Here is a 16,203-nt window from a genome sequence, read left to right as displayed (position 1 = left end):
CACATTAGACCACAAAGAAAAATTATCCAACTCTAACTCATCTCATAAGTATGCAATAAGTTGTGAGAATAGTTAGTTTGACTAAGCTAGGAGGGGAATTAAGGCCAATCAATGCCCATATAATAATTGCAAGTGCACCTTATTGAAAGGAAACCAAGGAGGTATGATTTGAATTTATTTCAATTTTTTTTAATCTAATGGAAGTTATGTGTTAGGTACAGGAAAGTAGGGAAATTCCCGATTTGGGTGGTTGGATTAACTGACAGAGAATTAATAGTAGAAGAAAAAGGAATTGGAACATGCAGTAGTATGCTAGTAAAGGACTACAGGAGCAAGGCCATTTTGCGACACTGGTACCTAATAGTTTCAATTGATTTCCATGAGAATCCTATGACTAATATGATGGTTCTGAGGCAGGGATATGCCTTGGTTTTTGGACCTTCCGATGCGAGGAAACCTTGTTAAGGGATGGATCGCCTAGGAAATGGAATGATGGGGAACTTGGAAGGTGAGTGACTACATGAAAGGGAGAGACAAGATTCCCTGAGGCGATACATAGAAGAGAAGGTAAGGTTAAGGATTATATTGGTTTTTCTCATTAGCATTTCCATATGGGATCATAAGCACATTGGGAGTGTGCCCTAGAACAATGAGTCAGTAACTATTCATTGAGAGTGTAGGTAGTGCAAGGATTGTAGCACTAGGAATTTATGTATATTTGACTTTGTCAATGGATTCTGGACTTCCTTGGAAGGAGGTGAATCCTGGTACTACTTTTGAGGGTGGAGGTGTTAGCCTTTGGATTCCCTTGTTGACTAATGTGACTATCATATCCTTTTATTTTCTGGTTAAAGAAAATGTGCATATGTATATATTTGTATTTTATTGTAAATATTGTGTCGAGCTATAGTTCTAAAGCTCCATAGACAATATGATTATTTTCTAGTTGAAGCAAATGTGCATGAGTGTATGTATTTGTTATTGTAAATACCATAATGAGTTTTGTTATAAAGCTCCAGTGAATGGTATGATTGTCATGTTTTCAGCAGTGGTTCATTGTAAATACTGCAACGAGTTATGTTATAAATCAAAATGGGATGTATGTTTTGGTTTTCAATGGCTTGTTAGTCATAGGTGTCATAGAACACCAAGAATGGTGTTCCCCTGAGGGGGAGGGGTATGTAACAACCCTAGGTTAAAAGTTCATGTAATAAAGTTAATAAAGGAAAAAATAAGACCAAGGTCACGAGACACATATTCCAAGTTTAATGTTGGGAAAAAACATCCTAGTGGCTGTTTATTTGGTTTATTATAGCTAAGGGAAATTAGAAAAGGAATTGGAAAAGGCTTTGAAAAGGAAAAGAGGCATTAATTGGCATTTTATTTATGAAAATAAAGGAAACTAGGAGAAAAGGAAGGTGAAAGGTCACATAATTCAATGAGAGAAAAATTGAAGGGAAAATGAAGAAAATAGAGGCCTCAATGATAAAAAATCTTGTGAGGATCAATTCACGACTTTTGTTAGTTCAATTTTGGAGCTCTCTCTCTATTCTCTCTCTCATATTGTTTCACACTTAGAGAATTCGTGGAGCACTCTAGCATTGGAAAAAGGAAAGAAAAGGAAGGAAAACGAGGCAAAGGAAAACAAGGATCAAGCAAGGATCAAGGGAATACAGCGAGGTTACTTGGCAGGTATCAAGTTGCATGTATGATTTCCTTGCTAGTTTTGGCATGCATGGTACATGCACATGTGTATTTGGTTCTCTTGTTGTCATTGGCATGGGTTTTTCTAAGTGTGACAATGTTTTCAGTCTTGCCTTGCCATTTCTAGATAGCCATAGTGTGATGGGGTTCTCTCATTTGGTTGAGATTTGGATTGATGGATGGTTTTGGAACTAGATGAGTCGGCCTCAGGAAAATTCCCAAGGGCCTAATAATCCCTTGACCAGTTTTGGTGGGATTGATATAAAGTCTGAGGGTAGAGACGTGAAAATTCCTCAAGGTAATAGTGAATAAATATGGAGGCATCCAATGTTGTTTAAGGCCTAGTGATTACTTAACCGATTTTGGCGGGATTGCGGTAAAGCTTGATAGTGTATGTTTTTTGTTTGGGCCTATGAATCCCTTGACTGGTAATGACAGGATTGTGGTGAAGCCTAGTTGTGTAGGTGATTTTTTTAGCCTAGGACACCCTTGACCAGTTTTGGCGGGATTGTGGTAAATCCTAACGAAGCCCTGGTTGTTTTGTTGTGAGTCCCACATTGATGCTTGGAATATGGCACATGGGTTAATGGTTGAAAAAAAGATTTGGTTAAGCCTAATCTATGGTTGGGTGGTACATAGAAGTCCTTAACTTGGTTGGATTTTTCATATGTTGATGAGATCTCTTTTCCTCTTTTATTTCATGAGTATTTATACTTTTATTATGTGGCTTTGATGGTTGTTCTATCATTGTTATTATTTTGGGTATACGCTAGTTATAAGCATGGTTTCATGACATTTTCTAGCTATGGATCTTAACATGTTTTGATTGGGAAATGAATTTTTATCGAATATGTGACCTAATAGATGTTATTATAGCTATTATGAGAGGGTATTGAATTTCTTGATGTTTCTCAAATAAGTATTAGACATTGTGTTCAAATATGCATTCATGACTTGTAGATTTCATGTTCTCAATACATTTGATGAAATGATTGTCATGACTAGGCCTGGTTAGGTCAAGTTTGTGGCTCAAATTTGTATATTTATCTTTGTCTTGATGTATTTTATCATTCTGGAAAGTCTCATTAAGTTCTGGGCAATGGTCTGGATATAAGCCCTAAGAAGGTGGCACTAATTCTGGGGATGCATGCTTAGAACTGAGAAATTGGGACTAAAATTTCTACCTTGCATGCTTATGCATGTGACTGGGGGACTACAATTGCATGGATGCAGTGTTATGCCTATGGTTGGCAGTCTAGGTTAGTAAGATAACTATCCAGCTCAGGATTTGGGCACCTAGAGTGGTTGTTAAGCTCCTAGGGGCCCTGTAGCTCCTTAGGAAGGTCAATAAAGTTTCAGTTTGTTGACTCCACTTCCTTAATGAAGCTAGGAGGTCGCGTCATGTCGTACTAGCCCTTAGCTCATGATTACCCCAACAGGCTGGTGAAGGTAGTTAGATATCGGAGGGGTGGTGACACAATTAGTTATATATTTTAATTTTATTATAAATATTTTGAAATTTTTATTTAATGATTACATGTTACAATATACATTTTGAAATTATGTAGATATTGTCTACTCATGTATTATAATTATAGGTCACACATTTCTTATTTCTACACTTGACTATGACTAGAAAGGTATTTCTGTTTAGAGTTTCGTACAATTTAATTATGTGTAAATTTGATTTTGTTTTGTAGTGACTATTTCTTAGACATGTTTTATAAATGTTTTTTTTTCTATGTTTTCTATAGGCATGGACTCTGTTGCTCACAACCCTTGTTTGAATAAGTAATTAGTTAGAATGAATATGTATGAACTATCTATGCAATAGAAAAATATTTATGGTAACAATTGTAGTTTCAACCATATTAAACTTTGCAATTTATAAAAATGTCTTTGCGTTTTATTTTTAAAGTAGTTTGTTTTGCATGTAATTTCATATATAAAATTTTGATATAAGTTCACCAATACATAATCTCTAATAAATATCATTACATAAAAATAAACATCACAACAATAACCATCTAACAGACATAAACATAATCTAAAATACACATCCAAATTCACTAACATTATTTAATTATATACACCAACAACATTTAACTTTTTTTATTAAATGAAACATGCATTTATAAAGATGGAAATATAACTTTCAATTAAAAAAAAAAGCAACCTTGATGTGCCAAAAAAATACGAACACCAGAAAAATAGGATTTCACTGAAAACGCTGCATACATTAACTTGACACACCACTTTATGTTCACATACATACATAGCATTAGTTATTTTTATTTTTAAATGCAGTGCATTGATGTAACATTTCACATCAGTGCATTAATTTTATGTTGATGCATCACACTAGAACGTTTAGGTTAACAAACACACCAAGCTATAAATTTTTAATAGTATACATTGTGCATTTTGCAAAACAAATGCACCACGAAGTTTCGTTTACCATACGCACCACCATAAAAATTATAATTTTTAAAGTGGTGCATCATGGACCTTTACAAAACAGTGTGTTTCCATTTACCAAACACATCGAAGAATATTCAAAAACTATGGTGCGTTAACATTACATACTAATTTGTAGTGCACCCTGTAAATTTATAGGATGTACGATGAACAATGTGACCCAAACCTCTCGAACGCACCACGCAGGAAAAAATAAATTAAAATAAATTAATTAATTAATTAATTATAAAAATAAAAATAAACTACATTTTTTTACATAATTTTCAATTGTACTCCACTAAGAATTTAAGTTAGTGAGAAACATATACATTACCTAGACATTTTCTCGTTAGGGAGGCATGGTTTCCACCTAAACAAAGAAAACAAATTTTATCATCGTTTGACAAAATTTGAAAGACACAGAGTGAGCAATAAACTGAAGGATGACAAGCAAGGGAAGCACCAATGGTAGGGTGCTTCATAGAGGAAAAAGTAGCACTAGTGCTTGAGAGATCTACAACAGTGTAAATGGTAAAAATGAATTTTACAGCCAGTAAATTTTGTTTTTTTTTATTTAACCTAGTTCTAGTGCACTCCAGTACTTGATGCACTCGTGTGGATTATTTATGAAGTGCGCCGTAATTATTTAAACTAAAAACCCTATTGCAGTGCACCAAGTTATTTATGCACTAAGGAGTTTCAAAACAGGAATACCACCGGTTCTTTGTGGGATTATAGCACCGAAATGGTGAAAATAATTTTTACGACTGAAATTTTTTAAAATTTTACATTTTTTCATTTCTATCGAGTAGTAGGCGCACCAATTCTCTAGCTTCACCTAGCACACCACTAAATTTAAATTAAAAAACCCTGCAACAATGTGTGCTATGTTGCATATGCACCAGGGTGTTCAGAAAAGGTCATAGCACCGGGGCTTCATGGGAGTATAGCATCATAATGGTGAGACTAAATTTTATGACTGGCATTTTTTTAAATTTAACACTATTCTGGTGTTATCGAGTAGTATACGGACCGATGCTCGAGAGTTACTTAGCACACCATTATGTTTTTAATTTTTTAAATAACCCTCGACTGGTGCACCATTGTTTATTAAGCACTGGGACATATAGTTCTATTAATGGTATGATTTTTATTATATGAGTAGCACACTAACATTTTTTAAATTTAAAACCTTTCCATGGTGCACCATGTTTTTATGCATCATGGATTTTGTAAAAAGGGAAAGAATCGGTGCTTTATGTGAGTATAGCACCAAAATGGTGAAAATGAATTTTACTAACGACATTTTTTTATAAATTTAACCCTTGTCTAGTGCTATCGAATAGTATATGCACCGATGTGCCTTATATACATAGTGCATTGTTGTTTTTATTTGTATAAAAAATAACCCTACAATAATGCACCATTTTCTATTAAGCATTTGGGCCTTTAGTTCAATTAACGACACTAGTGCGTATAATATAAGCAACACACTAATGAATTTAGATTAAAAACCCCACAAGGGTGCACCATAATGTTTATGCATTAAGGCATTCATATATGGGTTTAGCAAAAGGACATCATGAGAGTATAGCACGAGACAAGGAAAAATGAATTTTATGACCGACATTTTTTTAAATTTAACCTTTTTTCAATGATATCAATTAGATTATGCACTAGTGTGCATTATGTGCTTAGCACACCATTATTTATTTTATTTTTATAAAAAATAACTCTATCATGGTTCACCATATGCTATTAAGCACCAATTCATATAATTATAGTAACACACTGGTGCGTTAGTGTATTTTAGATGCACCATTAAAAATATCCTCTAAAACATCCACCCGCCCAACTCTGCTAGTGATCTCCACTGCAATTGTATTTTGGGGCTATTTTTATAAGGGATTCTAAAAAAACCTTTGCTAAATGGTCTTTTCTTTGTGGTGAGTGGACCAAACCTTGGGAAAATTTCAACCCAACTAAAATCCTAGCCATCCCCATATAACCAAAATATCGATAAAATTTTTTTTTCCATTTTTTTAATGAGTAAAAAGGACTTAATTAAGATTAATTTTCACTAATGATAGTTTTGAGTCAGGTCTTGTAACTGAAACAACATTCGATAACCTGCCTCAATAATCGACATGGTTACATTTCTCTAGGGTTAAAACCATGACATGGGTTTCCATTCTAGCACCCTTGGGAATCTCTCATGCTCATAAAGGCAATCCCAACTCAATCATGGAGTTGTCAAACAAAACCCAAAAATGTAGCATTCGACAGAGTATTGATCTTACATAACGAATTTTCCCAAATCAATATTCCAACAAACAATTATAGTTCAGGTGGTTGACCATGAACCTAAATATGGAAGGGAATCCATCTGGATTACCCATTTTTTTCATTTTGTTATTCATCTATTGCTCCTAGGCATGAAACAAGGGATTCATGCAATTTGCTTGTTTGTTTTATTTTTCTTGCAAACAATATATAATTTGACCTCTATGGATTGTAGAAGGCCGATTTGTCTATGGATAATTAAAATATAGTGTTTGAATTTGTGATTTGATTGGTCTGATTCTTGGGCTCTCTTGAATTTCAATTGTACCTTTGACATAGAGTAATACAAAGATTATTTGTTAGTGTTATTTATGATTTGATTATGGTTCGAACCCGTATATAATGTAGTTTCTCTTTAGGTAGTGTGAGCTGGTTGGGAAGATCTGACCAACTCAACGAGACTTTTCTTTGTATTTCATTTGTCTTGTGGAATAGTTGGCTTTCATTTTATTTATAGTGTGTGATCAATTCTTTGGATTGTAACTAGTCTATTAATCAACTCCTTCTTATCAACATGATATAAGAATATTCTCCAAATTTTATATTTATCCTTATATCATGACTAGTTACACATTTATCATTATAACTAGATTGTAACAATTTTCTTCATGACTAGGTTATGTGGTTACATTCTTTATCAACCAAATTTTGTATTACAACATGACTAGAATAAATTTTAATTAGGCTAAAATTCAATTTCCTTTTTGGCCAAGTTGTATGACTACCCTTCAATACTCGATGGTGTAACCAATTTTCACCTATAATCAGAGTTGTGATTCTATTTTGATTGGTTTCATAATTAGAATTGTGAGCTCACTATTTAATTTATGAATAGGTTTTAATACAATTCCATGGAATACATTAATGAATTTTTTTTTGGTCATTACTTACATTTGATTTCATTTTCAGAAGCAAGATTGACCATCTAAGGCTAGGGATAACATGAGAGAACTCTTCATGGTTGTGTGAACACCTTGTCCAAACATCGTGAAATATCATAGCTTGTCATGAGGGGGCCTTGATTTGTCACCATCATGATCACAATATCTCTTAGACTTCCTATCTTCTTGCATTTATTTGGTTATTGATAAAAGATGGATTTCTTACTAAAGGGCATGATATGCATTGTAATTCTACTGCATGAATATTTTAGCAACTTATTATGAAAGATTGTGGTGAAGAGACCTTGTATTGATACCTAAGATAGTGAACATCCCTAATATTTTATTTTCAATTATTTTCATTGTTGGTAGTTACACTAGACTAGATTCTACTGAAGACAATGTTTGTTTTGTAAGTAGGACAAAAACACTTTATTCATGTCTGAGTGAGATACTCTCACCTATGCACTTAAAGAATTTTCCTTAAGGATGACATCTAGTGAATATGTCCCTTCAAGCCTTGCCTTGTAAATTGTTTGGTTTTCTTGTGATATTTCTTATTTTGCATTGATAGAATAGAAGACACATTAATGTTCATAACTCAACACATATAATGTTGTATCTCTAAGTTTACACTCCTAGATTGATAATTTAATGTTCGAAATTTAAGAAACTAAGTTGACCAATATGGGGTAAATACCCTTATGTTAGGGGAAAATGTTTCAATGATTCAATACATAGAGAATAAACCTCCTAAGACACCAAATCTTCTTATTGGTACTTTCCTAAGGTCATTCTTAATCCATCTAGATTAAATATAAAGATTAATTTGACTAAGCCTGACATCATTTCAATGAAGATATTAGGTCAATTATCCAATTATATATGTGATCTCTCACCATTTCTTCTAGACTGGATACCATATCCTCTTCAAGTGGAGTAAATTCAATCTTCATGGGTCACAATGAAGGGGATTTGAGGTTAAAAAGGTTATCCATTGGATCATAGCATATTTGTTGGTGAACTAATTAATTATCATAAAAGTCAACTAATTCTTCCTCCATGTTTCTTTTTTATGGATTGAAACATGCCATGTTCTCTATTTGAAAATCCCTAGACCACAAACACTTAGGCCCGAGGAAACAATGACCATATCCAATACGGTAATAGAATTTGATTCCAAATTAATTAGTAATATACAAAAAATGAAGGTCTAGCTCACTTCCACTTTATTATTGATCAACTACCTGCCTTACCTTCTTCTCAATAGTTGAGTGCATTATATGATAGCTTTGAGATATGTGTGAGAGATATAACGAGCTAGGGAAGTGGACAAGCTCCATGAAATCTCAGTAGTTGAGTACATTAGATACTCCTTCCGTTACCAACCAACTTCAATGATATTCATGTAGATTTTCTTAGCTAGTTTTAAGTTTGAGTATATTTTCTTCTATGACTTTGATTTACCCCAACTATTTTATCATATTTTAATTTTGGATTTGATTGTTTCCCTATAGTCAAATTAAGTTCCATAGGTTGATTTTCACTAGCCCTAGTATGTAAAACAATTGGGAAGCCATAGGAGCTTGTAGAGTGATTTCTTGTCGTTGAATTTTATATCTATAGATTGATTTTCCCTAGCTCTATCCTATAAATATCATTCATGATTCTTTATCACTTGATGCTTTATCTCATGTTTGGATTATCATGATATTCTCAATAACATCAACTTGGAATGGAAGCATGCTCATTTGTTTAAGTTTATTTACATTTTAAAGGAGTAATTTTTTAATACTAAGTGTTTGTGTTAAAGAAGGTTTTGGTCAAATAAAATTCAAAACTAAGGTGGGTAGAGCCAAGCTATACTTTCTTTGCCTAATACGGTTCTAATTAATGAGGTTCTTTTATCTAGTTACAAAGGTGCAGGGTTTGATAATTCAAGGAGTTGGTTTGTTGAGTGGGTAGGACTAAATTGACAAGTGAAAGAACCAAAAAATATGTGGGGGTGCATGTTGAGGCCTCAGAAACATAGTAAGCATAATATGCCCTTTTCTTAAATGTGGCACAAAATGAAATAGAAAAAATTGAGAATTTAGTGGCAGAAAGAAAAATGAGCATGTGTACAACAATGATTCTAAAGGAGGTGCATGATTTGGTATCTAACCAAATTAATTCTCAAAAATAGAGTAAATTCTATAAAATTACAGAGACATACTTGATGGTGAATAATATAATTTCTCAATCCTTGGAAAAAAATAAGATTTATTAGGAAGGAATCTTGCATACCATTAGAATCTTTGAAGGAACATTTGAGCCATCTACAAAGGGATTTTCGGTGTGAAGATACCTAGGCCCCTAAGGGAGCAACCAATCAACATTAATGTGGTTTAGTTGGCATCCAACCTAGCTATAAAATTTAAGTAGGAAAAGACTATGCTTCATCCATAGCTCTAAACATGAAGGTGCAATTCAATGAGTAGTCCGGGCCCACAACCATATGTATGATTTCAAGTTTAGGCCCTAAATTTTATCTTTTTAATTGTATTATTATGACTAATACTAGGTATTTATGTCCTATATATTTTGTTCTTGCCAAAATAGTGAAGAAATACAACAAAACTTTAATAAAATATCTTATTAGTCTACTAGTGGAAGGACGCATTTCCCTTAAAGTAATACTATATGAGCCATGAGTATTGTCTGTACCATACTTTTGTTAATGATATGAATATACATTTGTGTTTTAGCTTAAAAAAGTAAATGTAAAAGGTGAAATATGATGTTATTATTTTGTTTTTTATTAGTCGTGATACAACCAAAGGTATCTATATATATATATATATATATATATATATATATATATATATATATATATATATATATATATATATATATATATATATATATATATATATATATATATATATAAACTATTTCCATAATTAAAATTACTTTTAAATATACCCCCGATTAGAGTGGAAAATAAAACTAACTTACGAGTGAGGAGGGGGGAATGTCCCTTCGTCATCACCCCTATATATATATATATATATATATAAATTATTTCCATAATTAAAATTAATTTTAAATATGCCCCCGATTAGAGTGGAAAATAGAACAAACTTATGAGAGAGGAGGGGGGAATGTCCCTTCGTCATCACCCCTCTCCCCAAAGGAGGGGGAGGTTCCATTCCACTCTCCACAAGGAAATTCCATTTAATAATCATGCAATATATTGTAATGATCCAGGTGGATATTGGTGGCCACCCACTAATTCCTCCTGGATCCCCTCTAGTGCTTCTTTCAGTTTTTTTCAGTTTCCTTAATTATAGCATAGTTTACTATTTTTAGCAGTTTTTCGGGTCCTAAACATCAAGAGCCATTTTGAGGCCCTAAACGACGTTTTTTGGGAAATCTACCGCCAACTATGTTTCTATTTAAAAATCGTCTTTTTCGTTGTAGTACTCAGAGAGATTTTTCCAATGGGCTATCATGCACGTCAAACGAAGATAATACGACCAATTCGCGACCCCGGGAAGTTGATGTACCAACTTACCCAAAAACGGGGCCCACAATTTGGTGTTTCATCTTCTAGGGTTAGGTTTTGGAATGTGAAGGGTTTTTCATTGTTTCTCAACAATAAATAGGCCTTCGAGCCTCATTGTAACACAGTTCAGAGGCATGTAGCCACACATCTCTTCTCAAAGATAAGCTACCATCGCCCTAGCTGGTTTATTTCCATTTCTGGTTGTAAGCATATTTCAGTATTTTCCATTAATGAAATGAAGTATTATTTCCGCTGCATCTTTGTGTATACAGTTATCTCTGTAATTTGTTGCATTCCTGTTTAAGTCTGGATCGTGTAAGCTTCCCGATTGAACTCTTAACTCTATTGGGTGCAAATGGGAAGACTACTATGTGAATTCTGATATTATTATTTTTTGCATGGAGATGTTGTTTCCCTTTCGTTGGTAAGGGAAGGATTGGTTCGCTCTAACCTTGCCTTCCCTATGTTTGAGAATCCTACCAAACATTTGGCTACTTCTTTACTCGAAGGAACTGCAAGACACCACTAACATCTGGAGATCTGTTTGGTTGAGGTGACTCGCCATTCATGGCAAGCCAACACTAGTCAAGGGCTCATGCTTGGCACTTCTCATCCCTATCACTCTTTCCACCTTGGTGGTGCTAGGAATTAGGTGCTTCTTTCTTCCCACGAGTCCTCATCTACACCCTCTCTCTCTGCCGAACTCCATAAAAGATTGGTCACAATTAATTATTCTACTAAGTATCAAGGCACATATGGTATTATTCACTGCATTGTCTACGTGATTTTCATCATTGCACTACTCTCTACACATGCTGATGCTTTGAATTTTGGTGTGTACAAGCCCATTTTTAACATTAGCTTCAAATTTTGACCTTTCTCAATAGTTTCCAAGCTTAGTAATGGTATCATTGTTCCCATAACAATTAGCTACCTTGAAGTGCTTGCATGATCTCTTTTTTCCATCCCAACACAACTCTATTACACCTATAACTTGACATTCATTGTCCCGACACCCATCCATGTTGTATCTTCCTGCCTCCCTTTAGGTAGTTGAACTAAGAGAAACTCTCCCCTCTGCACTCCCATAGCTCTTTTTACCATTCATTTTCATCTTATTTTTACCATCATGCTTCACTAGCACCTAAGAAGCCGGCACGACTCCTCTAGCAAAGATTAAGGGAGCTCTTAAGATTGCTTCCATGCTAAATCCGCAATGCAGAGGCAGTATGACTATATTTCTAAGCATATCAAACATGCAATGAACCATGTTATTGTTGAGGAAATGATGTACATAAATGAGCACACTAATGAGGAAATTCTTTCCTTAGTAGTTGAGTGGCTTCCGAATTTGGACCACACTTGAGGAAAATTGAATTAGTACCTATGTACTATAGAATTATATTAGCATACAAAAACTCTCATTAGAAATGCTCCAGAAGACAAAGAGGAAAATAAAAGAAAGTTGTCTCTTCAACTCAGTGCCATTGAAGCAGAGGGTCTTCAAATGTCTCTCAAAAAAAGAGAAATGGCTCTCTAGTTAGCATGAATTGAGGCCGTCCTCAGTAAGTGTAAGGGTCGTGCTTCACTCAGCACACCGAAAGCTCCAATTGATGTTTCAACTTCCACTTAAGTTGTTCAATGGCATCTTTTCTTATTTACTTGGATTTTGATGCATATAGTTACCTGGGACTTTGAGCAGCACAACTACCATTTTGATGTATCTAGGCTTAAGCATTAACATGATAGTATTGATAGATATACTAAGATATGGTATAGTTATAGTTTTTTTGAACTTCATGTCAAATTTTGAACTAAAGAATTATTGTTTTTGCCCCTAGTCTGATTTCCCTATTAGTAAACCATAACAAGAACCTCTATGATGTATATATTATCTCTTATATTGATGGCCAACAACTTACAAAAAATTAAATATATCTTCTCATAACTATTTTCTAAACTTATCGCTCAAAGTAAGTTGTTGTTAAACACAAATTATTCTTTATGAAATGTATTTAACTTAGCTTTGGTGGGTCACCAATATCTTATTTTATTTATTTATTTATTTATTTTCATAGAATGTTTTGAGCTTTATTTGTATTTGATAAAATGGATATTTTGTTTTATTTGTGTTTTATTGAAATGGGAATATTTCAAAATGTATTTAAAAAATTTATTTTTAAAAATAATAATAAGGATGAAATTTTTTTGATTAACTATTTTATGAAATAAACATTGGTTCATTTGGTTAAAAAAGTACTTATATTTTACATATATATAATTAATTAAATTATATTTAGCAAAAAATTACCAATTTTAATAGTAAATTACATGTTTTTTATTAAATAGTCACCTAAAATACTATACATAAACATTTGAACTTTAATGATAACCATAAAACTTAATCCTAAAATTTCAAGAGAATGGAACTAAATATTTCTTAATAGCAAAAATATTTTAATAGCATTGAATTAACCAATTAAACTGAACTTAAAATTTATTTAAAAATAATTCTATTTCTACATATTTTAATAATAAATTATTAAAATAATATCTCAAAATAAATAAATAAAAAATTAAATAGCAAGCTTTGGAAGATATTGGTATCACAAATATTATTTCCATTTAAGCTTTGTGATCACACGTATTTGATTTCATTTCATAATGACTAATTTAAATAGAGATGTAAGATAGAAGGTGTTTGATTTGATTTCATAATGACTAATTTAAATAGAGATGTAAGATAGAAGGTCTGGATAGGTATTTGATTTGATAGCCACTAAAAGAATGAGATAAAAGATATTTTGATTTGATAACTATTAATTTGAAAGTAAAGCTTTTTGAAAAAGGTTTGATATTGATTTTAATATAAGCGTTAAATTATTGTTTTATTTTAATAAAATAAAATTTATATTAATATTTTATAAATTATTTTGAGTTTTTATAGTTAAAATTTTGAAAATAGTATTTGATAATTTCTTTTTACCATTATTTAAGTTAAAATCCTCTTTATAATTTTATAATAAAATTTATAAATATTTAAAATGTTTCGAGAGTTTATTTTTGTTAAAGATAAATAAGCAAATAAATTAAAATGCTTAACTTTATTCAAAATAAATGGGATTCTTTTTCAATTAACACTGCCAGTTAATAAATATTAATTTTTTATTTAATATGATTTTATAATCAATTTATTATATTTAATATGATTTTATAATTCATTCTCTATAAATGATTTGGAACAAAAATAATTAATTATATGACAATGTATAGGGGAATGCTATTTTCAACTTTATAGAAACATAGATGCTATTCCAACCCTATAGAAACATAAATGCCCTTTAACATGCGAGGGAAATAGCGCTGGCCCTCTGAGTGAGGATACGTGAACAAGTGACGTGGAGAGAGGGCTCGCCATCTGAGTGAGCACACGTGAACAAGTGAATGGAGCGTGAAGAGAGGACGAGCGCTATTTCCATCGCATGTTAGAGGACATTTATGTTTCTATAGAGTTAAAAATAGCATTATCCCAGAGTTAAAAATAGCATTATCCCAGGACTTATAGTGTAAATCTTAAATAAATCTTCAATATGTCTCACGTGCGTTTTAAATCAAATAATGAACCTAAGGTACGCATTCATCACCTACCATGGAGTGTCCGAAAATCGATCTCGTTCAACAGAAAAATGTGCTTAAAGATATAAAATTAGATAGATTAAACAGCTAACACACTCTAGCAGTAGAATTTGTACACATCTGAACTCTCTATATATTTAGAGCATAAGTACAACGTTTTAGACTGAATATGTATTTGCTGCATAAGCACATCTGCATTGTATATCTATCTGCAGGATACTCACACTTTGCTGTGAATCAACACAGAATCTTCCCCAGACAGCGACGGATAGCGGCACCGAATGAAGACTCCTCAGAGCACACCATTTTCATGATGACATACCACCACATTACCCATCACATCAACTTAAACTTGACATTTCATAATACTCACTATGCATGTTACAACAATTCTCCCATGTTTCACAAGAAAATATGTAGATACAGCTGGAAATTTACTACATATTGCATACTCTGCCATCTTCTCTATGGTAATTCCCAGCGCTTGGGCGAACGCTTTTGCCTGCATTCAAATTTGTGAATTGATTAATCATTTGACGATATAATGATAGCAAAAATAAACAATGAATGAATGTTATTCTTTGACGTGCCTTTTGCAATGGGCAGTAATATCTATCGGAATGCCGCAGGATTTGGCAATGGGTATGTAAGTAGACGCATCCACCACACCCGATCGCAGGCGCGAGCAGAAGCATTTTTCCATTGCAATGCTTCTCAGAGCCGCGCAACACTTATTCGAAGGGTGGCTCTTGCTAGATCCGATACAATTAAGCAGCAACACGGGGCTGCAGTGAGAAGGCGACTGAGGCGCAGCAGCTCTTCCCGATGCGCCGTCAACAAATTCAGAAAACAACACAAACGCCGGGAGACATATTGTGAGACAGTATAAATTGATCCACTGCACTCCCTTCATAATGCTTGTATGTTCGAGCTTCAATGCGGATCGTCAGAGAGCGGAACTGATAATAAGAGTAACGAGGAAGTCACGGGTATAAATACACAGTAATGGAGGGCTCTGTTTCTCTGGTTGGATTTAGAGTGAGAGTGAATTGATTTGATATGGGCGGTGGAAGGACGTTTGATAATGCGGGTGGGGATCAGGAATTATTAGAGACAACAGGAGGCAATATGCGGGAGGAGCGCCTATGTGACGTGTCCATCACATAATATCAACTCCTGAGGGCGATGCGCACGTCTGTGCCGACATTCTGTCGTGTGAGGAAGAGGTCACGACTCACGAGTCACAACATGCCCGATGGTATAGGAGTTGATTGTCACTTTTGGTTCTACTCAAATTTGGCATATTTTCATATCTGCTCCTTTACCTAGATGAGGCGATCACTTTGGCTTTTTTGGCCTGTTTTCCGGAAATATGTGTTTCTTTTCCCATTTAATTTTCTTGAAATTCAGCCATTTTTATGCAAGCGATTAAAGTTACACATTCAAAATCTCAAATCTAAAAACTAACTAACTTTCAATTAGATCATACAATTCACTAAATAAGTGATTGAAACCAAATTTCCTACTAAATTTCGATTAAAAGATCAGCTCTAGTGTGTACTAACGGCTATCCTAATCCATCGTCGTACTCTCCGTCGGCAGTGGAGCCGACGACAAGGTGTCTCACATGTAGTC

General features: G+C 33.5%; 1 protein-coding gene across 1 annotated transcript; it reads right to left on the bottom strand.

Annotated features, from left to right (window-relative positions):
• Positions 1-14,621: 14,621 nt before the first annotated feature.
• Positions 14,622-15,542, bottom strand: LOC149166317 (uncharacterized). The gene is made up of 2 exons (XM_089431325.1): positions 15,159-15,542; positions 14,622-15,070 (listed from the first exon to the last, which is right to left on the bottom strand). Exons 1-2 carry the CDS (start codon positions 15,479-15,481, stop codon positions 15,034-15,036), a joined length of 360 nt encoding a protein of 119 aa, XP_089287451.1. The 5' UTR covers positions 15,482-15,542; the 3' UTR covers positions 14,622-15,033.
• Between the last annotated feature and the right edge of the window lie 661 nt (positions 15,543-16,203).

Source organism: Pinus tabuliformis, chromosome 5_1, assembly GCF_031772625.1.
Source record: "Pinus tabuliformis cultivar Carrire ecotype Pingquan chromosome 5_1, CPIR1, whole genome shotgun sequence".
Classification (NCBI taxonomy): Eukaryota; Viridiplantae; Streptophyta; class Pinopsida; order Pinales; family Pinaceae; genus Pinus; species Pinus tabuliformis.
This window is presented reverse-complemented; position numbering and strand designations above follow the sequence as displayed.

Coding starts and splice junctions, on each gene's coding strand:
- LOC149166317 (XM_089431325.1), bottom strand. CDS start 15,481: ATGAAGGGAGTGCAGTGGATCAATTTATACTGTCTCACAATATGTCTC. Junction 15,071..15,158: donor ATTACTGCCCATTGCAAAAG/GCACGTCAAAGA, acceptor ATTTGAATGCAG/GCAAAAGCGTTCGCCCAAGC.